Below are 24077 nucleotides of genomic sequence, written 5' to 3'. Positions count from 1 at the left end.
GGAGCAAGGGAGGGTAGTCTCTTCATAGAGCTGAGCACTAGAATTCCTAAATAACCCATATTTCTGACCTTCCATAATTGTCAGAAATCAATTTGAAAACATATGCTCGAACTTCTGGACTAAACGTCCAGATGAATATCTGAGGTTTCAATCATGTCAGCGGAGGCAGAGTTCGTCTGGTTCCTGTTTCGCCACAATCAATTCTCTCGTATCGACTTCGACCATAGACATAGAGAAATGGACTGAGCAATACCAGCAGCACTGACTATTTTATTGAAAGAGAGAAATGATCAGGCCAATACCTGTATCTTTTCTGTTCTGATATAGACGTGAGGATAGACCAATAAAAATTCTAGAAAAAGACAACTAGCTGGCCTGATGTTCAGTTTCTCCCTTCTCTCTTTTGTCATTTTTTCAGTACATTTCTCTATGACTATGACTTCGATCATTTTCGTTTCAATTTGTGACAACCGTCACAAGGCGTGAAGTTAGTTGAAGCTTTGATATTATCAATACCATAGAACACCTAAGAAGATGAGGAGTTCTCTAACGAAACCATGAATGAAAGAACAAAAGGAACTACCAAATTTCAAGAAATATTTTTGGATAGATGAAACTGAACCAAAAGAATTACATACATTAAAATGAAAATGGGATGGGTAAAAATAAAAATATAGAAAATGGATTTAAAACACGTTGTTTATCAAATACTGCGGTATTTGGAAGACACAACACGTATGGTTTTATTTAATTCTACAATTAAAATTACATGAAAACGTCTATTTACAAGTCTTTCGCATCAGAACCCATGTCTGTTTTTCCAATTCTTACTAGAACTACAATAAATTATTTCCTAACTGAGAAACCGTCTCCGGTGGGATCCAGGATCCAGGGATAGTTGTTCGGGCACTCCATGCAGGTGAACAACCTTAGAGTTTCACCTGGGAGTTCTCTGGTGTGTAGAGCGCAAGAATTTGGCAGTGAGCAGTAGGGTTGAGATTTGACGTCGCACTTTTCCTTCCACTCGGCAAAATCTCTGAGACCGTTGATTTCAGTCGGATTCTGCATCCATTGGATCACCTGGAGGTTGGTCACGAAGTAAACGTCGTTTCTTGCAAGCATTTCTTCGATGAATTTGATCAGTTCTTCCTTGAGTTCCTTCTTGCTCTTCAGCCAGGTGGCGTGGAAGTTGAGACCCAGGGGAGCGCGGTTGCTGTTCAAGTGACGGTAGAAGTTGTGCCTTAGGAGTCTGGCGAATTGTTCTCCGGTCTGGATGTTGGAACAGGAGTCAACCATGTGACAACCGGGTAAGGATTCGTCGAAAGTTGGGTCGTCACGTCTGTCCAATTCGTTCATCACGATCTCCCATACTGGATGGCTTCTACTGGGACAGTTGTGGGCATTTCCGTTACACTTGTGGGGCATTCTGAAGTAGAGGGTGTAGGGCCAGATTGGAACGCGTCCAAGGGAGGCGGTGATGGAAGCGTCGTAGACGAAGAATTGATCTGCCATCATCTCGAACTGTTTGTTACCTCCAACTCTCAAGAAAGGCGCCCTAACACCGATAATAGAACCGTCTGAGATATTGGCGAAACGTTCTACAATCAATCTTGCACCAGCCATCTCAGCTAACCAGTCGTCGTAGCTACCTTGAGACCAGTAGTTTGGATCTTCCTTGGCTGTCAGGGAGAACACAGCGATCTCGTGACCCTTCCTGTGTAAATCTTGCACAGCGGAGTAGTTGGTGTATTTGTGGGAGACGAAGAAGGTTCCCTTGATTTGACATCCGTTAGGGTTTGTACGTTGTCCGTTGAATATCTCTTCGTAAAGGTCGATATTGTCTATGTTGACGGCACCGTTGAAGGTTATGGTTATCATTTGTGGCACGTTCGCTGGTTCAAGAGCACCAGGGATTCTGGTACCGTCCGCTGAGCAGAAACAGTCTGGTAGGACACATTGGGATTGGTCACAGTCTGGAGCTCTGTTTGGATCAGTTTCGACAGCTAAAAATGAAAAATAACATTGTATAAATTTAACCATTCACATTTTCCTCTCAATAATATTATTCCAGATGAAAAAACGGAACTAGATTCTCCATTACTCAACCATTCAAATATGGCTGGCCTTGATTTTGCTCTACTGAAGACACACTTGTATATTCTAGTTACATGATGAATGAGCTCGGAAGGCAATTGAATTGTCAAGTATATTTTTGATTCATCACGTACCATTTTCAATATATTTGCTATCAGTAACTGAATTTATATGCAGTATTCGTGAAAAATACTTTTGGGATACTTACTGCAAGCGTTTTCATCTGACTCGTCTTTACAGTCTGGTTTTCCATTACAAAACAGTTCTTTGTCGATACACTCGTCGTTTCCACAAGCCAATTTCCCTTCTGGGCAAATCGGTTCGTCGGTCTTGAAGTTTGGAAGTACTTTCCTAGGTTCTAAAAATCAAATTCGACAGGTTGCTCAGAAAATGAAATCGTAAACCTTACTTTTCGCATAAATCCATTTGAATAAGTATGTTTTATATACATTTAAATACAATATCTTAGTTGATTGGCGTTCAATATACACTATTTACATGTTTTCGGTCTCTTGACACTGCTGTATAGAAAGTAGATATACCAACGAGTTTGCTGTTTAGTCACGAGGAACACATAATAATGAATGATAATCTATGCATGGAAATTCGAAGATGAAGAGATTGATAACATTAATCACGTTGTAACAGAACTAACAGAAGCTAAGGTATGATGATGTGAAGGTTCAAGTGAGAAACCGCGAATGGAGAAGAAAAACATGGTTTTGTTAGTCACAATCATTTTCGAAGCTTTCGCAGCATGTGCGTCTGCAGAAGAATAGAGAAGACTTCGGCTTAACGATAGGTTTCTCATACATCGGATAAAGAAAATGAATTTTTGAATAATTTAATCGATAGACGTGAATTTCCAACAAGCAATAGAGTTCTAAAGGAGAAGAAAATTATTCTCTAAAATTTATGAGCTCACAAAAGGAAAATTGATATAGACAGATATGTTAACAGAAATATGAATAGAAAATTACCATTTCGAGTAGGAACACGTTTTGTCTGAAGCCATATATACTTGATACATGCTCAAAAATACATTTATTAAAAAACACATAACAAAGAGAAGTAACGAACATGCAGAACCAAGACATAACATATCCATCACCACATTTTAGTAAAAGTGCTCATGCAAAAGTTTCGAAATATGCAGTCGAATCCACCGAATCAAAAAAAAAAAATCTGACGAGAATTCGACCGCACATTTGGAAGTGATAAAAGATAGCAGTGAGTAAAGATGAGCATCTACTTTCTATTTCAACTAGTCGTGCACAAATTTTCTACTTGACCAAAGGAAGCAGTCAAGAAATCTTTTTAGCGTAGCTTTTCTACTCTCTCATCAAAGTGACCTTCTTCACAGCTGAATTAAAATTTAATTTGGTCCCAGTGCACCTTACAACCATCTTTTTTTACAACATCCACGGTCATTTATCCGTGTGACTTACTCTCGAGCTTGTCACAGTTTGTGACTTTGCCTTTCCAGTCACATGTCTGCTTATCGATGTCAAACGCCAATCCACCGGGACAAGTAATTTGTTTTAGACCAGATCTAGTACACCTGCACGTTGAAATTTATATTATTGCTAAGGTTTTAACCGAAAAATTAGCGACCCCACCGAAAATGCTCGAAGATAGAATTTTATCCGAATTAAATCACTATTCATCAGTGATAATGATGAAATTCCGCACGTTCAGTAATGTCGCCAATTTTTCCTGGACTTACTTTCTAATTTATCACAATTTTTAACATGGGTTTTCCAGTCACATGTTTGCCGGTCGATATCAAAAGCTAGACCTGCAGGGCATTTCACTGACGCCAATCTCGTAGCACCATTATTATCACTATTTCTATCACACCTACACGACAGAAAAATGATCAACATTTTTTCTAACAAGGTCATTAGAGGATGAAAAGAAGTGATCTTATTTTACTCCTTTCTTTCGTGAATTCACAGTGTTACATCTTGATGATTTCACCTTCAAATGTTAGGGTGAGTAAAGGGTTTTCTTCTTACCTGACAACATCCCTGCAGTCTCCATCGGTTGATAATCTGAAGTATTCATCAGCTGGCCTATTCTCACAAAGCTCTTCAGCAGTTGGATCACCTTCTACTTGATCTTCATCTTGCGCATATGCTGTGAATTTATGGATGGATATATTCATGTGAACGACGAATCAAAAACGCAAAAACAGAAATAAAAGTGCAAACAAGCAGTCTTTGTGATTTCTTGCTGAAAGTAACTGTTTTTGGAAAAAAAATTGATGAAAAACCCACACCTTTATTTTTTTACAACTTTTCACTTACACCTTGTATGAAATAAATGGATATAAATTTATTGAACAGTATTAGAACGTTCATTGTCTACAGCAGGAAGTTTGTAGCACCGCTAACTGTAAACAACAATCACTTTTCTGTCTTTGTCGGTAGTTGAAGTCTCCACTGAATATTAATTTTCATCCACAGTTAAGTTTTTGATTTATTCAAGACTGTAATTTTAAAAAGCTTGGAAAATGACTTCGTAATAGTTAAGAATTAATTTAGAATTAGGTTGAATAGCACGTAACAAATTTAATACTATGTTTGGAGGAGTTGATTGAGGAAGTCAAAATAGAGTAGGCAGTGATATGGTGCTTCACTTTCTCCTCGACAAGATATATCAACGAAAACTATAATTTCTTTTTTATTATCGATCTAACGAGGTCGTGGATATGATGGATCTGCTTCATGATGAAACGTTACCAAAATTTTTAACGAATTCGAGGTTTTATGGGATATTGTCAGTAAATTTTTTGGCAGGAAGTCAGAAGTAGCTAATGATTGAATTTGAGAAAAAGTGTCCAGGGAAGCAATGGTATTGAACAATTGAATTATGTCAATAAAATTTGGTTTCCATTTATTTTTATCATCTTAAAATCCTCTACCTAAATCAGTAGAAGTTCAAACATCTTCTGGATGAATAATGAGAAGAAAACCTTGAGGTGCGAATCTTCCAAATAAATATCAATTCGCGGAAAAGCTTTTGCAACCGAGTGTTGAAATGTCAAGGTTTTCGATCACATTTAACCTTTCTAAAGTAGAAAGTACCTAATGGATTCTGGGATTTCAACCAGAATATGATAAAGATATCAAATCAAATGAAAACATTGAAATATATTCAGCATTATATAAAGATTCTATTGAAAAATGAAATGAATTTCATGCAAAACAAATCGTCATCTCATTAAACAGCAAAGCTTTTCTTAACTGATCCATGAACAAGAATATCTTATAGTCATGTTCTGTTTCGAAATCAATTTCATTACCCAACCCTTTGTTGAAACCGGTATTCAATGAAACTCTATGTTAATTGAATGCAAGAGCTGATTCTTGGAGGTGGAAATCAAGGAGTTTCAATGCAAATGTGCAGTTAAGAACTAATCTTATTTGTGATCGCAATATCCAACAAGTGAAACGATAGAAATAATTCGAATTATAAAAAAAAAATAAAAACTAAAATGACAATTTTTTAATATCCTATAAACGCTAAGACAAGTACCCAAGACCTGAACTCAATAAGAAACCAGTCTTGACAGATTCACTTTCACTTCAGCAACCAGCTGTTGAAACCAAGAATCTGAATTTTTCAAAGTTAAATTGAGGGTGGTTTCTGAACGACCTGGTTTCTGATGTGAGTGTCGTATTGAAGGAAAATTTTTTCGTACTCACCTAATGCAATAATAAAAAAACACAGCCAGATACCTTTGGCCGCCATGCTTATGGTTTGAGCACTAGCGAAGAAGTGGAAGGAGCCAAACTTTATATTTATACTCCACTTTCTTCAAGAATTGCGCATGTGACACCAGTAGTTGTCTTCGCGACCAATCCTGCTGTATCTTTGAGACTGAGGAACTTTCACTGCTGGCCACCTTCTTGAAGGTGTCTTATCCGATAGATGACCCTACTGGTACAAATTTTACTGCTGGTTTCTCCCGAATTCTGTTTATTGCGTCTAGTTTATTAGAGCGCGATAACGAAGTAAAAGACAATGCATTTGATTTTTGGGGCTTATATAATTTGATCGCCCAGGAGAATAGGCACACTTGATTTTATGTAATGATTGATTAATCAATAATTCCTTTGGTCATGCCCAATTTTCAAATTTATCGTTCTTTCTAATGTAGATTTAGCGAAGCTATGAGGTGATAATTAGCTAAAATGCTTCGAGGAATGTGAATGACTCAATTTAATCCTTAAGAAACCAAGAATTCACCTTTCAGTATGCGGATAAACTGTCTCTAAATTATGATGAAACACGCATCATTTAAATTTGAATTGCAACATTTAGCAGCGAGTTTAACTCTAAATGACATAGCTGTTTATTTCAAGACGTTTTTGTGCCATGATTCCCAATTAATGTCTTCGATGAATCGTTCAGTTTCGAAAATTTGGCCTTTTGAAAATGAAAAAGCATTTTGTGGGAGCCATGAATACTTAAGATACAAGCATTTTATTCAAGAGCCTTGTGAACCTTTTTCTCCTCTAAAACAAACGGCAATCAAACCACTTTAAGATCCTCAGGCAGCGTATAGTAGTTGATTGAGTATCTTTTACCATCATTTCGAAGAACTTTCTTGTCCACCTTGGTATGTCAATGACAGTATGCCACCCATTGAGTTGCATTTATGCGGAAGTACTTCAATTGCCATAAGGAAGGAGTCCGTACTCCATTCCAAATGTGAATTGAACAATTTTCTGCCATATGAGGTACTTACTCCACTTCTGAAGCTGTCACCAATGTATCTGGATACATTCAACTTCTTTACGTGTTTTTGCCATCCTTACAACCCTTAAAATTTCAGAATTTACAAAAGTAAAATGATAGTTAACCATAGCAATTCACTTTATGGATCCTATTAGTACAAAATGATTTATGGATCAACTTTTTTACAGGTAATTTTTCATTCTGTATTCTGCGGTGAATTGTTTGAATTCCTTATGGCTATTCACATAAATGTTTTCGAAACCGTGAATAAAAACAGGGGTGGGTAAAGTGCTAGGTTGATAATAAATCGAATAATCATCTCATTATCCCATGAAGAATTATTGGGTGTGCAGTTTGATTACACCATCATGAGGCCGCATATTCGGTTGAGAAACAATCTTAAAATTTGTATTCTTCTCCCACGAAAGCACGTGACCTTTCCTTCTGACTGTCTCATAATAAATTATGTTGGACGAAAGTCATTGTAAGTTAATACGTGCAAAATGAATACTATCTATTCTTCATCCGACTCGATGGAAGTTCAAAATTGATTGTTTGAGGTGTGATTTCTCTGCGTTTAAGGTGTTTCTTGTATTTAAAGGCATATTAGAACCATTTCAGATTGATGCAGCGAGGGAATCTTGAATTCAATTTGAGGAGAATCGAAATAATTTCATTTTCCTTCTTCATTCTAAAGAAACTATTCTGAATTGTTGACTGCAGAGTTTGAGGAGTGAAATAAATCAATTCATTCATCCTGTTGGTAGGCGGTTGAGTTTTTTATGAGAACTGTTCGTAGCTTGCTGATTGAATGAAGTGAAAGGTGGAGAAATCTGGAGGATTCTGAACTCAAATTATCAAATTCATAATTTCGAATGTGAGGTGATCGATTCGTAAAGCAGATACTATGAAATACTCCTAATTGGACAGTCAAAATCTAGTTCTATCTAGGTAGCATAAAAATTGGAGAGTTTCCTGGCTTTTTAAAAAATTGAACAATAGTTTCCGCAATTTTCTCAGGACGGAGTTTGTCGGTCAAGTTCAGGGCTATTCCATACGATGAACGGATAGATATTGGAGCTTTCCTAATAATCGATTTAAATCTTCGTAATCTAGGAAAGTGGTTCAAGTGGGTCAAGGTGCAAATGCAACGAAAGCAAAATGGTTTCTCCTCTCGTCTTCTCTCATCCTCAGAAATTTATTGCAGTTAATCCCCGATTGGTATTTCGTTTTCAATATTTCGAATTTATATTGCGAAATGCGATGATAGGTTGGTATAATTCAATTCTGATTATGTATAACTTGTCGTCATCATCATGCATTGGCTTGAATCGATATCGTGGAGGATTGGTCCTAATTTTCGTTTGATGCAATAATATAATGAAAGAATATTCATCACTTGGATGATGCTCAAAACAGATAACCCTTCACCTTCAAATGTGGGATATATTTTCGATATTTCTGTCCTTCTTTTGATTGTAAGCTTCAACTTCAAGTATTTCGACTTTAAAAATAAGCAAATTCAAAATTTGGCGAATGATGTTAGCCTGATGTCATCGAATTCTGGGTAAACAGAAATATAGTCATAAATATTGATGAGTTCCAGAAGAAATACTTTGATGGATAACAGAATTTGCATATTGGAAGGATCCACTACTGAGTAATCCTTCAATTAGATTGAGCAAGGCTAGACTGCCATCAGTTTGCATTGCCAAAGTCGATTTCAACTTATAAAGTTCACCTGTTCTTATAATAATTGGTTATCCAGCATATTTATTAACCCTCTCAATGATATATTGAATTTTCTCAATTACAATGCTCATCACTGATGTTAATTTAATCATCAATATTCGTCTAGGATTAAGTACTAGAATGAAGGCTAATTTCGAGCTTGAAGGTTTGGAAATTTTACCAAGGTTGTTCGAAAGTGATCTAAGACCCATAAAATAATTTCATTCTCCAAAAACAACCAAAGTTTTCAGTTTGCCTTAAGACCACGGTGACTATTTCAATTCAACTTCAATCGACTTATCTCGATTAGGATCACCGTGGAAATGAATAATGTAATCTTCAATAAACAGCTATATTTTCCTGGTAATTTTTTGGTGGGCAATGGAATCCCTAAAATTCAAAAAACGTGTATCGTTTTGATGCACATAAAATTCTATTTATGTGTAATCTTTCCCAAACATGAGAATTTAACGATGAGGGAGTTTGACTTCTTTGAAGTTTTCGATCAAGGATAACTTGATGATTTTAAGATTATCCAAATGATCATATGACCGTAATTATAGATTGATATTGAATAATGATAACAGTTGACTATATCCAAGGCGTTACCTTTCTTTCGAATACCACCTTATGAGAAATTCCAAATTGCTTCAGTATGCCAGCAATAAAGACATATTATGCAGACTTACGTATTCTAAGAACATTGCCTTCAGCTCTTAATCAGTAAATCACAAGGTGACAAACACTTCTTATTAAATATACAGGGAGGTTTCTTATTTTATACCTTTAGAATTAAATGAAACTCTTTTTCGTAGAAGAGTAATGGATGAAGATCTCTGATTAACATTATTATTAGGGCTAAACGAGAATATAATTCCTCTAAAACATGAATAGAGGGTATTTGTTAGGTTCTTTTCTCAATCTGAAGATTGAATAAGGGGATATTCCAACGATTTCATTATCCTGCCTCTCAATAGCCATGCCTCCTTATCGGTCGCACTATGTATATCACACTCTGAGAGTTTGTATTCTAGACCTAGAGGGTCATCCACATTTTTCAAGACAACAAAACAATGTCATAGCTCAGGAATTCCGCAAAGAGCTCCTTGTTATAATTACAGTTTCCTTGCGAAAGGGTGTGGTGCATAATGGTCATAAAAAAGTGTTGTTCAGTTATTCAAAACGTCAAGGTTAGGGAGCAACTTTCAGCAATGTGAGCACTTGAATCGGTATAGCAGATATACACTGAGTTGATATCACTTTTTGAGTCCCACGGAATTTACTTCCTTTTTCCTTCTTTCGTTTTTGAAGATACAGTTTACCTAAAGGAATCGTTTTTCAAGTACCAATTCTTGAGTGAAGTAGTCTCAGACCTATTTGAGAATTATCTCAACTTTTACTGAGATCATTATAAAAGCATATACATACTTATGTTACAGTAAAATTTCGAATCTTAGGTATATCGAAAAAATTCAATAAAATTTTTTTCTCATCACAAAACCAACATATCTGATCTTCCTCGTTTTATTTCACTTTCATTTTATGAGATTAATTCGACTTTAATTGAGGAAATGAGAAGTATTATGTCGAGAATATGAAGAATAGTGAATATCATCGATCTTTAGAGATTGACACACAAATTGGGTCATCTTATATACAACAATACCACTATCTTCCTAACAGTTGGAGAAATTTTATGGAACAAACATAAAAATTCTTTTCTATCTCTATGTGAGAAAAATTTCGTACAAAAAAAGGTTGAGGTTAGCCGATATTCCAAATAACAATTCAATAAAAGGCTGTTAATCAATTCCAGCCATTGTTGTTAGCTAGAAAGTGATTAGCTCATAAACACCTCTCATGGCGTTTGCCTGCAAATGTATCAATAAATTTGAAATTGACTAGATGGTATATTAGATAACGCAGGATAATATTCATGAGTTGAATTTATGAAGATGTTATCTGAGAAGGAGCTAGCCAGATAGGTAGGTGAGGTGATCATTATTGTTCATGTCATATAGGCTAACTTTCACTAAGAACACTTTCACTGATGGCTGTTTCTTGCTGATAATTGATAATTTAGGATTACTGAAGATTTTGGCGCTGCAGCTGAACTGAGGATTATCTAGGAACTGATTTATTGGACATCATATCTGAGTGCAATAATATGACTGTCCAGGTCGAGAAAATTGAAATTTTATGAAGGGGAACATTTGTAGAACTTTGAAACTGATGAGATATGGTTTCAATGAGATATGATGATCGATGATAAATAATGCTCATGAACAACTCATGAATAAATTCAATTTCAACTGTTTGAAAAACCACCGGTGTCTTACATGAAGAAGTATTCAATTATTGGTGGAGGCCAAATTAAAAGATAGAATCTTTTCGACAATATAATTCATTTGTACGTGTTATTAAATGCAGCTTTATTAAATTCATCCTTCATTCAGAATGAACACTTGTTTTAATCGGAATTGATCGATCAAATCATGAATTAAAGCAATATTGATGAAATTATTCGATGTAAGGTGAAATATTTTCATATATTTTTCGAATATTGAATACATAACTTGATCATCATCCATACGATCCCAACAACTTTCACAACAATTGTTTGGGGGAATGCTAATAGGTACATTTGAAGTTTCTCTAGAAGCGAAATGGCAAACCTAATTATGTATTCTCATATGGTATATAACTCAGACACTGCATACTCTTCTTGTTGTTGACCTTCATGCATTCGTATCCGAAAGCTAAAGAACACAAAAGAACACGAAATTTTCATTTCTAACCAGTCGTTGCTCATCCTTTCAGATGACAATCACTATCTGTCAGAGAAAGCGAGGGTTCTTAACTGAAATTTTCACTCTGTCACACATAAACTTAACGATTTACTGTATGAGAAAGATCACTTGATCGATATATCAGATTCATTGATGAAATTGAGCATTTACATATTGAGACTGACTGAAATAGGCAACCTATCTACTTGTCAATTTGTTTTTTAGTGAACCCCTTCAATTTCATTGAAATTACATTTGCCCAAAAGGAGATTTGGGAGATTTATACCAGGAGACTTTAACGCTAGGTCAAGAAACAAACCACATATAACTTAAGCGCAGTCAAAATATTTTTTCGTTAGGTTATTAGTCATTATTATTCATCCTATCTGATTCACATGATACAGAGACAATAAATTGAAGTGTTTGGAGATGAAAATCAACAGTAAATATATGCAGAAGGCTGAAAATCGAACGTCTATAATTCTTTTACAAAAACTTGATAATCATAAGCTCGAAAGACCTTCAATTGTTGATGCTCAAGTCCAGCATCTTGATTCCTCCCATGTCACAGAACCCACCCTGAAATTCCAATTGAATCAGATTAAAATTCAGAGCATGAAAGAGGAAAAACGATAAAGATCAAGATTGTCACTTCTTCAAAATCTGCTCGCCCTTGGTATACTCTTATTTTCAATGGAATTATTCTTTCTCGAAAATTCCTGCAACGACTTCTTAGAAGTAACTGTTGCATATGATGCGTCATGCTTTTGCAACGTTGCCAATACAAGCAAGTAATTTGGGTACACCCCACATGTAATTCTTGGTATTCTTTTACTGGTTTTTGGTGATGCAAACCTATATCGCAATCGTTGATGATGGCCTTCAAGGTTGGGTGGAATCAATGATGATATCCGAATAAATCTCTGCTGTTTGCTGAAGAAATACATTTATAGGAAGAGATGACGATCGCACAACCGTATATGCAACGTAGGTGACAACTGTCCTCGTCAGCATAAGAACAGAAGGAATGTTAGAATAATTAGTGCGTGATATAAGCGATTAAACTGATTTATGAACCATTGAAATTCAAATGGAGCTTGTTTCTTCTGTGTTAACACAGATTTCGAATAGGATTCGAGATCATTGGACAAGAGAAATGGATTATTTTCGAACAAATCAACATGTCGATGAGAATTTGTGGAAAATACGAAGAGACAAATCTTGGTCCTACTCTTGCTTCACCATTCTCACTAATAAGCGTTTAAAATCGCGAAAAAAAAATTAAAATATGTACAACCCCCTGAAATTTCAACCAATTTTGATTCAAATGGAAGAATAGTCGCTTATCAGTATGTATTCCATCGATTAAGACTTCCTCAACTTAAAACCGACGCCAATACGGAAGAGAAAGGAAATAAGTGTCCATATCGATTAATCAAGGTCAATAACTCCAAACCTTCAAAAGCTATCAAATTCTAGTAAAAATTCTACCAGTTCTCAAGTTCACTTCCGCTGGTTCCATTTCGTTCAAAAATACTTTCGAAATTCTTATCATATCAAATTTTCGTTTTTACCACACATTCCTCGTGAAATCTGTTACATAAGTAATCGTTTGGTTATGATATGAGAATAAAACTTGAACTAATTAAAGCTTAATCCAAATTCTTATTGCTTTTGGGATAAGTCAAAAAATTGTTCTAGGGGTCCAATGGAGTTGGAGAGTATTTTAATACACCCGCACTCAAAAATATGTGTTATGCATTAATAAAAGCCTTTCATTGGCTGACGGATAAACGATACTTAATTGACATCCTGAGAATCCTTCAAATTCATGTTGGATGATACGATATATTTGTCCACAAATTCTGATCGGATTTCAGTTAAGATAGAACAACGATTTATTCCATGACAAACGTAATTTTCGTTCATATTTGCATTCTCTATTTGAATATTTAGTATTTTTTCAGCTGAATTGATGTAATTTGCCATGAGAAACTACGACATTACCTCACTGATTGTTGAGTCTCTCCACGTCCTCATTGTCCATTCCATCGGAATTCTTCACCGACATACCTGAATATTTATAACATGCGACAGGAAACCTTGAAAGAAACGATCCCAAGAAGAATAAAAAGGCATAACTTGAAACCATGTTTTTTATTACAAATTCATATTACAATAATTCTTGTCTAATGGTATCAATCAATTGAGTTATGTTACATTGCCTTATCACTTCTGGCACTATCCGCATGCCTTCGAACTAACAGTCTAACAATAGTGAGAGATGTTCATCTTCAAGATCAACAGTATAACGCACAATCAGTCCTCCGGAAACAATAAATACAAAAGATGTAATAGGAAAAAAAATCACTAAAAACCCGGTCGATCCAGGGCAGGTTTTTCATGGACCATCTAGAAGAATCCATCTCCAGTTGGGTCGTTCAACCATGGGTAGTTGTTGGGACAACGCACGCATGTCTGGAGGTTGATGGTTTCCCCGGGAACCTCTTTGGAGGTCAATTTACAAGAGTGAGGAACCCAACAGGCTGGATTCCCTTCAACGTTACACTTCTCCCTCCATGACTCAAAGTTCTTGACTTCGGTGATTGGTCTCGGGTTTTGGATCCACTGGATAACCTGAGTCATGGTCACGAAATAGACGTCGTTGTGATTGGAGAGGATCTCGTCGATCCAGTACAAGAAGGCTTCCAAGAACTCAGGGTTGTTCTTCAACCACGCGGCGTGGAAGTAGAGGCCCATAGGAGCTCTGTTCTCCTCGTAATGCCTGTCGAAGTTATGGTTCAAGAAGTTGTAGAATTGATCCCCGGTCAACAAGTTCGAACATGAGTCCACCATACCGCATCCAGGGACGTTTTCGTCGCTGGTTGGATCTTCCCTTCTGTCTAGCTCGTTCAAGACCATTTCCCATACGGCGTGACTCCTGGTGGGACAGCTCTGTACGTTTCCGTGGCAACGGTGAGGCATGCGGAAGTACATGGTGTAAGGCCATAGTGGTGGGTTGCTTAGGGGTGCAGTGATGGTCGAGTCGTACAAGAAGGCTTGTTCTTCCATCATGGTGAATTGGTTGTTGCCTCCGACCCTGAGGTAGGGAGCTCTGACTCCTACCACGCTGTTGTCTGTGAGGTTGGCATATTTCTCGACGATGATCCTCATACCGGCCATTTCCTTGGCCCAGTCGTCCACTGTGGCGTTGGACCAGAATCTTTCGTCGTCATTGTGCCTGCAAAAATGAATTTATTTTATCTGCCAACTTGAAATTTGAGAATTCACACACAAAGAACTAAAAATAAACCGCGTAAAGACTGAATACCAAATTGAGGCAAATTTTGAAAGCGTTGAAGACTATTGGATATATGACTCATTCATTGCCTCAATATTAACTCTAAAAGATAACTGTAAATGCATAAATCAAGCGATCAATTTAAATTTCAATCCCAGCATTTAAAATGTTCACAAGGCATGTGCAAAAACAGTGACGGAAATTATCAATTTCATTTCCTGCACCACACCTAGTTCACTAACTCGTTTACTCTGTTTTCTTCGCCATGAAACTTGATTTGTCTTCACAGTAACCTATTATTACCCCAAAATTCGTCATCAAGGAGAGCAGACGTCAGGTTTTTCATTCCTTTTAAGGATTCTCGGAGGCACAGTTTAATTTTTGTCCCCCGGCTATTTTCCTTTTACTTGATATTTTCTAACTTCACCTTGACTGAACCGAAATGTCGCTTTATCGATAGGTCGAGGATAATTAATTAATTAGTTAAATTCAAATAACAATCTGTAATATTTTCTATATTGTGAATGTCGAGATTTTTAAATCCACCTAGTTAATGTTCCCATGATATCATTCGAGAGCAGAAAAAAAAAAACTTTCAAAATATACACGACCAATTCATAGTGGAATTCAACATGCCAAATGATTTCCAGTATCTATGAATCTTTCATGGATGCCTCTCTTATGCTATCATATCCAAAACATAGTTTTAGTCTTCAAGAAAGTTCTGGTTCTGAACAACCTTGAAAAGTCCCTGTAACCTAACTTCACGGATCCTGATAAAAATCATCGAAGAAATACTCACGTAATAGAATGTACGGCTATTTCATGACCTTTACGGTGCATTTCCTGCACAGCCGAGTAGTTAGTGTACTTGTGCGAAATGAAGAAGGTGGCTTTGATGTCGCAACCATTCGGGTTTTTCCTTTGTCCGTTGAAAATTTCCTTGTACAAGTCGATGTTGTTGTTGTTGATAGCGTCGTCGAAGGTGATGGTGATCATCTGGGGTACGTCTTTAGCTGGCAGATCGCCGGGTATTGTGGTACCATCTTCTGAGCAGAAACAGTCGGGGAGGGTGCATACGGCGGGGTCACAAGGTGGGGCACGGTTGGGGTCATTGTCGATGTCTGAAAATAAAAGCGTATGTGAAAATCATAGCTTTCCAAAGTTGTGGAATACTTCGAGAATCAAATTTCGACAAGCGAACCATCGTAGATCCAAATATGATACATATTCTAAAAGAGCAACTCTTCTAGTATAAAATCTGAGAATTTCACCCATCTCGGCACAACAGTTCAGTCTTGAGGAAGTTTTAACTGACCTCATCTTTTTGGAATTTTTCGAAGGTCAATTTTCGAGTAGTTTTTCTTCCAGGAAAATAATCGTAGATCTAAATGTGATACATATTCTGAAAGAGCGACTCTTATAGTAATCAATCTGAGAATTTCATCTATCTCGCTACAACCGTTCGGTCTTGAGGAATTTTTAACTGACCCCATCTCCTTGGAATTTTTCGAAGGACAACTTTCGGGTAGTTTTTCTTCCAGAAAAATCATCGTAGATCCGATTGTTATACATATTCTGAAGAAGCAACTCTTCTTGTAATAAATCTCAAGATTTCATCCATCTCGGCGCAACCGTTCGGTCTTGAAGAATTCTCAAGTGAAATTTATGAAAAATGCCATTTCTGAGATGAAAATCTAAACGAAGGTAGATAGGCTTTCGAAATTGCTCGCAATAGATTAAGCGTGTTCGAAAACCTATATTTTCATACCAAAACTTCAAATAATCTGGCCCTGTTTGGGAGAAAATATTTTTTTGGTCGGTGCAACAGTTCAGTCTTGAAGAATTTTCGTCACATCTCCCAAAAACACCATCGAAGATCTACATGTGATACATATTCTGAGAGGGCAACTCTTCTAGTATCTTATTGGAGGGTAGTATCTCACTTGGGAAATCTATCAATCCGTTGTCGATAGAAAAATCTATCTGAATATGTTGACACAGCAGTGAAATAATGAGAATTTCCCCAGTCCTTCGTCATTATCTAACATCCGAACAATTAATCAAATTATACAATGGTCTAATGGTCCAAAACCGCCGATTTTACCGGATGAATTGATGTTGGTAATTCGTGATTGGCTAATTGGCCATCAGGCAGGTTTCATAGAAAGTGGGCCGAGAGGCAGAATAGTCCGACTAGCGAAATATCGAGACGCCTCTGGCCAGCCCTGTGTGTAGACGATGTCTGGAAACCAGAGACAACGAAAGTTATTTCTTAATACCAACTTTCGCATAAATAAAGGTAACCATCAAGGTCTCGCAGCTATGGAAATATCAGGCGAGTACGAGGTTCGAAGTATTCAAATTCCGAAAGGACAATTTTTTGAATGCGACAAGGATTTATCACGACATTCTCGAATATGCAGCTCGAGAATGAAACGAGATGAATGGAAATTAGTCCAGAATTGATTTCATCGAACAAGTAGTCTCAAAAAGAGGAAATTCTTAAAAATAATGCCAGAATAAAGTCAAGATTATATTTTTATCTTCGACAGGGTAGATTTAGGATCTAAATATGCCTGTAAGGGGCAATAGGCATCAGAAACATCTCTCTGATCCTATAAGAGGATTTCAGCATGGCCAACACCATAGTGCATCTCTTTCCCCAGCATCCCATCTGAACCCACCTCCAAATAATTGATTTAGTGCGTCATTCCTTATTTTAGATCGAAAATTCGGCAACACGGTACGAATTACCACCTCGACGACGTCAAGAAATAATCCGACTGCATTCCAGCAACAGGTTATACGAAAGGGAAAGTTGAGCATACGATTTATCGATACACAACATTACTTGGCGGTATTGCGGATGCAACAAATACCAATCTCGATGACATTCACTGCTAGGCGGGACGCACCCGATGCTACGTTCACTTACTCCATTAGAATCGGATGTTACATCAATCTGAAGATTACCAAATAGGATACCTAATTCGAAATATCATCGTCGGACCCCTACCCAGTTCCATGCACCGTCTACAAGATGTGGCTAATAGAGATTATTGATGCGCTTGAAGCATCTGGAAGGTTCAAGGAGAATTGAAAGGGATTTGTGGGCTAAGTTCTATTGTGTTAGACCGATGGACTCATTTTCAGGAAGGTTTTGATAGGAAATAGTGTTCTCATGGTTGGAATTCGAAATATACATCCATTATCTGCAGAGTTTGGAGCCTCCCAACATAATTAACGATCTACAATCAATAGAACATCGAGGAAAAGTAGCAAACCTAGGTTAATTTTATTGGTTCTTTCCTGGAAGATGTTTCGAACAGCTATAAGATCGACACGCAGCACTAGGACTATGGAAAGATTATTTACTATCAATCATTCGAATTTTGATACAAACGTCTGGTACAAGGAGCAAATCTCTGAATAAAATTGACGTCGCATGTTTCTGGACCCTCAATCTCACTCTTCTTCAAATAACTCCTGAAAATATAATAATTTCTCCTTCATTATTCAACAGATCGGCACCAGAATCATATTGACTATGTTTAGGATCTTTTTTTGGCGTACCAGTTTCGCCAACCAATGAAGAATGCAACCCCATTCTAACAAACTCCCTAATGTATCTGAAATCATCTACCACGTATCTACTGCTTCCTCGAGAAACTACACGAACCTATAAATTCAATGATACTCCTTTTCCCAAAAACACTTGTAGATCTTTACGACCAAAGTTCTTTTTGAAACTCACCACAGCTGTTTTCATCTGAACCATCGCTGCAATCTTTCTCTCCGTTACAGAACAGCCCCCTCTCGATGCAGTTACTGTCTCCGCAAGCCAGGAAACCATCCTGACAAAGAGGCTCATCGGTGATCAACAAAGGCTTCACCTTCCTCTCCTTGTTTTTGGTTTTGCAGTTCTTGACTGAATCCTTCCAGTCGCATGTCTGCTTGTCTATGTCGAAGTAAAGTCCAGCTGGACAACGGATTGCTTGCAGACCCTAGAATGGAAAATTAGAATAGGTGAAATTGAATTGCGTGAGGAGAATCCCCAATTGATCGAACACAAAATTTTTTATTGGTCCTCATAATGGAAAGTATGATAAGACAACTTTGTTTTTGTTGCACACTTCTGAATATCCAAGACCTTGGATGGTAAACTTTCATTTCTTGCCGGAAGAACGATTCACTGAATATCAAGGTGGATATAATGATCTTTCATGTTGTTTTTGGATGGATTGTTCCAACAAGGCGTAAAGAAGTATTACCACTCGAATTATTTGTTTCATTATCATTATTACACTGCCCTGGTTTTGCCTCTTCCATCAATCATATACTTATATGAAAGTTTCGACTGTTGGAGGGAAAAAACCAAGAGATGGTAGAAAATTTTCCAATCATTGCTTTTGGAATGAAAACTAAGATCTACAGGTTCATCTCTTCATATGGCAACTTTGAGAAATAATTACGAAATAAGGAACTTTACTTCCTTTGGTAAACAAAGGAGCAACCTAAAGAATGATCTCCTATATCTGAATGATTTTCCGAAACAGGCTGTACATAAAAATCACTCAATAATCCCGCATCTCAAGCTAATCACACAACATCGTTACAGTCAATCGATCATGTCTACATTACGTAACTTGATTAAATACTCTCCTTCTTGTAAATTAAAGGCTAATTCGATTTTATGTAACTTACGGAAGATGTACACTGGATAACATCACGACAGTTATCTCCTTCGCCTGCCACTAAACGGAACCATTCACCAGCATCTTTGTCCTTGCAGAGCTCAGCTTCGAAGCTTTCTTCTTTCTTTGGGGCAGCATCATCTTGCGCATATGCTGCGAAAAAAAATTAGGGGTTGATAGTCAACAAAGGAAGACCTGGCTTTAATGAAGATGAGCAGTTCAGTGGTTCAACAAGTAAAAGGTCCAAGATTCAATTGGAATTATCGGATTAATATAGCGGTGGCACGACTGGTGACTTATGAAATTGATTGTAAGTTTATGCAATGAAGTTTCGAGACATCATTGTGGTTTTGTGGTCACTAGCTAATATACTAGTATGCAGCGGTTTCAATATTGGTAATGTTTGGTTTCATATTTCTTCTGATATTGCCATCTGATGTGAACTTTGTTGGAATTTGGAAAGAATGGATTTGAAGACTATGTACCACTAAATCTAGATATTACTCGAGAATATTATCACTTGATCTCAAAGAATATTTGAAAGTGAGCCAATTGAGGAAGCCAAAATTCATTATCCAGAGAATTACTGTTGTTCTGATGCTATTTAATAAATCCTTTTTGTAAAAACCTCACGGAAGTTAGCAACTGAGCTTTCTTCATCTGTAATTCTATAGCAGAACACAAAAGCTGAGACATTTCCAGGTTCCATACCTATCTATTAGCGAACAAATTGAATAATTCTCCGTTTTCAATTAAGGATAATATCTGTTATTCACGAGTTTATAAATAGACACCTGTTTCTTTGTAGAATCGCAGGAGGCTATCGACTTTCACACTAATGTACAGTACGATCACCTTAAGCTAAATTTCTTTAGGTCCTCAAACACATTTATATAATAATCTGTCGAGACGTTTGTGGATTTGGAGTCTCCGACAGTATATCCATTATTGAATAATTTTTCTCTTCGAAACTTTCGCTTGTTTCCAATGATTCCGTAACGAAATTGATGAAGTAAAAATTGGAATTATCGATTGGATCATTTCTTTCTGTTTCAATAAGGAGATATCCTCGTGTTTCACAAAATACTCAATTGAATAGACTATTGTGAAAATTTTACGATAATTCTAAGAGTGTCTAAGATCCTTTAGCAATATCTATATATTCTACGTCAACACTTCACAGAATTTTTTATTGCTTCATTATTGAAAGTAGTATTATATTGATTCTAGTCATAAATTTCCCTGCATGAGCAGTTTTACAAGATCATTTGTGCAAGTATCTTGGCATTAAGAGATGATATTTGATATATTCAAGTTTGTAAGATGGGATAGTCGAAGATAAAACAAGTTATATCACACGCATTAGCTACTAAAGATCAAATCGATAGACGAACACTATTATCATAGGTTATTACCTTGTATTGAAATTTAAATAATGTGTGAAATGTCAAGTGGCAATTCTCAACAATGTGAACTTTTATAGTGAAAATATTTTTTATAAGCCAAGGTAATCACATCCAGCTGAAGAAATTTATGTACTATTCAATATTCAAACAAAAAATGTTGATGTATTTTCTTCTTCAGTTAGTATGCTGTTAACACAGCATGCATTGAAAATAACTTCAGGTTTTGATTCGCAACAAGCAGATATTGTTGTGAACGTAGAGAAATGATCCAGATTCGTTGAATGAATCGAATGATTTCATTGACCAATTGCATAAACACAAGAATCTATTTAGATATACATGGAATGTCAGAAACCGTTTTCTCATAATGGATTTTCAATGACAAAGTAACAGTATATCATTCTTATTTGGTACTTTTATACTTGCGTTAATTACGAAACTTTACCGGATTCAATATCCTCAGCTTTCTATCTGGAATGAATTCATTGCAAACGTGAATTCGAGCAAGTCTACATATGGAGCCTTCTTTATAATTCAGATTATGCGGCTGAGTTAAAAGAAATTCCCAACTTGAAAGGTTAATTGTAGAAACATTGGCATTTTTATTGAATATTGGGAAAATTTGAAGGTTGTTGCATTCGAGATTTGACTGAATTATCGATCTTTCAAAATATGCCAAATTTCTCGAAGAAAAGAAACGAAGCAGCATAGCAGGAACTATTGGTGTGATGCATCAAAAAGATTGAATACAGTTCAACAGGTTCAATACAGAATTTTTGAGAGGCTCCGAGAAAAATTCCTTTAACACCCTCACCTTTACACAACCAGAATTACGTCATTACTCATTACTACATACATCATTAATTAATAGTCAATATTATTATGTAACAATCTTATTTTAATCCATACTGAAGAATTGCTTTTCGGGGACACATTCTTTCAAAGCTTAGAGTAAATCTCACGGGAGTGACATAACTTAATATTAGTAGATATACGAAGTAACCGAATGATACTACTATAGGTATAGCATATTGCGAAATTTCTCACGTGATGTGGGATGAGCTACATCCAATGTTGCTGGAAAATCAGTTTTCTTATAACCCTTGTCTCAATCTGCTTCGTCGAGAATGTTTATATTAAATCCTATTTCGTATCAAACCTTCTAAATTATATCGAAAAAGCCGAGCATATGTTTCTACATGAGGGTTGAAATTTGACATTTTGAAAATCATTGTATGCTACATCTAAGTAATAAAGATGAAATGTATCGATAAGATCGGCAGAAGAAGTTAGTGTTCTTGTTCCTCAATGTCATATTTGCATAATCTTCATCGCTCCAGGAAGTTGCAGCTGAAGGTCGTAGAGAATCATTCCAGTTTTCCCAGAAGATGATAGTCATCACAGATACTCAATCATATTTTTTTCCATCAGAAAAAAGCTGTGGAATTTCATGCCATAATGTCATTCTCGAGCACACCTACGCCATCGAGGTACCTTTTGTCATGGAGAAAGGAACCTGTTATCCTTGATTTGTGAATCCTGATAAAACCTTGCTGAATCCTCGAACGCACTTGCATATAAGGTCGTAGAAACCAAGGACGCGAGAGCACTGAAGATGCTGTGATTTTTCTACGAGGTTGAGGGTGAAATAGGGCTTTTGCAAAACTTTACTTTATCAAGATATCCTCGATCTGAATAGATTGAGCTTAGCTTGTCTTTAGTGCATCAAATATTTGGAAAAACCGTTTACCATCAGGATTCAAGTTTGCGTGGTCCGAAATAGCTTAATTTACATGAGACACCATTTGTATACCTATACACTTTCGATTTCATTTCCGCAGGAGGACGAAGATTTCGTGACCAAACTGCTCATCTCTTTCTAATCTAAGAGTCTGATGATGGTACTTACCGCCAATGACACAACACGCAAAGAAAGTGAGTAACGCACTGTTAAAGCACGCCATCGGTAACAAACTAAACACCACACTGCTGAAACAACTAGTCAGGTCATCCGCAGCGGCGCCTTCTGTTTTTATACTCGGCCTACTTCTGCGACCACCATTGGTCGACGTCACTCCTGCTAGAGCTCAAGAAGTATTGGCAATTCCCTGCAAATCTACATGGTTTTCTTGGAAGACTTGGAATTTTCTAGGCTAATATGCTGAGGGTTGATGGCAGATCAGCCTATAGCTGATGCTCGAGATGTTCCAACAATAAATTTTCTTTCTTTACCTCTGGATTCTTTGGCGGAAAATTGCAGGGGGAAATAGCACTCAAATAGCGCTTTTTAAACATGCAGAAATAGGCCTTCATAGCATGTTTCAACTAGGAAATGTTTTCAGTGAAGAGGTTGAATTTTTTAGCTAAAAATAATTCACTTGTTCTACTTTGGAAATCTAAGAAAAAACTCTTCATCTATTTTATTGATGGTAGCTTACAAAAATGAGGATAGGTACTATGATAAAAAAAACCTATTGATGAATGTTCACTTTAGACAATAAATTATTTCACACAAAGAAACAATTTTTCTGCTCATAGAATCAATATATATTTTCTCATTTTTCCATAAGACTATCGGCAAAGTAAAACTAGTAAAAGTAACGAAAAGCTGCAACTCAAGCATCAGCTGAGCTGCTCCTTTTGGATGTCCCTCTAGTTACTACTTATACCTGAATTTCTTCAAGCATCAGCTGAGCTGCTCTTTTTGGATGTCCCTTTAGTTACTACTTATACCTGAATTTCTTAGTAACTTCGTGGAAGAAAGCATTTCTGCAATTCAGGATTTTTCTTTTTCTTCGAATCACCTTACGTTCTAAATTAAAGAAGTTGATTCAAAATTTTTCTTTGTGAAATTTTTCATTTTTGTATCCACTATAACTTAATTTGAACCATGATAATGACAACCAAGTGAATGAAAGTCATTCCAGATCATATTTCTCCTGTGAAAATAAATCGCTGAATGCGCTCCAAACATACAAATAATGCTCAGGTAGAAGAGAATTGAACAGTTAACTTTCAATTCTTGTGTACATTTACGTGAGCTGCCTCATTGAATAGTTCATTGATCCGATGCTAGAATCTTCTTCACATTTTGGATGGATCATGATATTTTATTATATAGTCATTACCTAATAGAATGCAAAGGTCGAAAGCGAATAAAAAAGGAAAAGTCATAAAATCTTGCGCTTGGATGTGAATTGAAGGTTCTGATGATATGTGTGCAGAAAAACGCCTCATAATGCTAAGTATGATGCAAATTGCTCATTTCGTCTGCTATACGCGAATGCATTAAATGGAACCTTTCGAATTTTAT

General features: G+C 36.5%; 2 protein-coding genes across 3 annotated transcripts; both read right to left on the bottom strand.

Moving 5' to 3' along the window:
• Positions 1–681: 681 nt before the first annotated feature.
• Positions 682–5970, bottom strand: LOC123311808 (chitin deacetylase 1). 2 transcript variants are annotated; one of them, XM_044895899.1, is made up of 5 exons: positions 5805–5970; positions 4113–4233; positions 3821–3954; positions 2303–2452; positions 682–2003 (listed from the first exon to the last, which is right to left on the bottom strand). In XM_044895899.1, the coding sequence occupies exons 1-5, from the start codon at positions 5848–5850 to the stop codon at positions 847–849; spliced, it is 1608 nt and encodes a 535-aa protein (XP_044751834.1). In that variant the 5' UTR covers positions 5851–5970; the 3' UTR covers positions 682–846. The 2 variants fall into 2 exon arrangements, with proteins under 2 accessions (XP_044751834.1, XP_044751835.1); XM_044895900.1 differs by lacking the exon at positions 3821–3954 and adding an exon at positions 3543–3655.
• Positions 5971–13502: 7532 nt separating this feature from the next.
• LOC123311601 (chitin deacetylase 1) lies at positions 13503–22831 on the bottom strand. Its single transcript, XM_044895653.1, has 5 exons — positions 22674–22831; positions 19369–19511; positions 18419–18668; positions 15464–15785; positions 13503–14601 (listed from the first exon to the last, which is right to left on the bottom strand). The coding sequence occupies exons 1-5, from the start codon at positions 22726–22728 to the stop codon at positions 13773–13775; spliced, it is 1599 nt and encodes a 532-aa protein (XP_044751588.1). The 5' UTR covers positions 22729–22831; the 3' UTR covers positions 13503–13772.
• Between the last annotated feature and the right edge of the window lie 1246 nt (positions 22832–24077).

This window comes from Coccinella septempunctata, chromosome 4 (genome assembly GCF_907165205.1).
Source record: "Coccinella septempunctata chromosome 4, icCocSept1.1, whole genome shotgun sequence".
Taxonomy (NCBI): Eukaryota; Metazoa; Arthropoda; class Insecta; order Coleoptera; family Coccinellidae; genus Coccinella; species Coccinella septempunctata.
This window is presented reverse-complemented; position numbering and strand designations above follow the sequence as displayed.

What these genes read in the sequence shown, in the direction of transcription:
- LOC123311808 (XM_044895899.1), bottom strand. Translation starts at nt 5,850, where the DNA reads ATGGCGGCCAAAGGTATCTGGCTGTGTTTTTTTATTATTGCATTAG. An exon ending in TTTTTTTATTATTGCATTAG is followed by an intron (nt 4,234 to 5,804) that starts GTGAGTACGAAA and finishes ATAAATTCACAG; the next exon opens with CATATGCGCAAGATGAAGAT. An exon ending in AAATTGTGATAAATTAGAAA is followed by an intron (nt 2,453 to 3,820) that starts GTAAGTCCAGGA and finishes TTTGATTTTTAG; the next exon opens with AACCTAGGAAAGTACTTCCA.
- LOC123311601 (XM_044895653.1), bottom strand. Translation starts at nt 22,728, where the DNA reads ATGGCGTGCTTTAACAGTGCGTTACTCACTTTCTTTGCGTGTTGTGTC. An exon ending in TTCAGATGAAAACAGCTGTG is followed by an intron (nt 15,786 to 18,418) that starts GTGAGTTTCAAA and finishes TTTTATTTTCAG; the next exon opens with ACATCGACAATGACCCCAAC. An exon ending in ATAGCCGTACATTCTATTAC is followed by an intron (nt 14,602 to 15,463) that starts GTGAGTATTTCT and finishes TCATTTTTGCAG; the next exon opens with GCACAATGACGACGAAAGAT.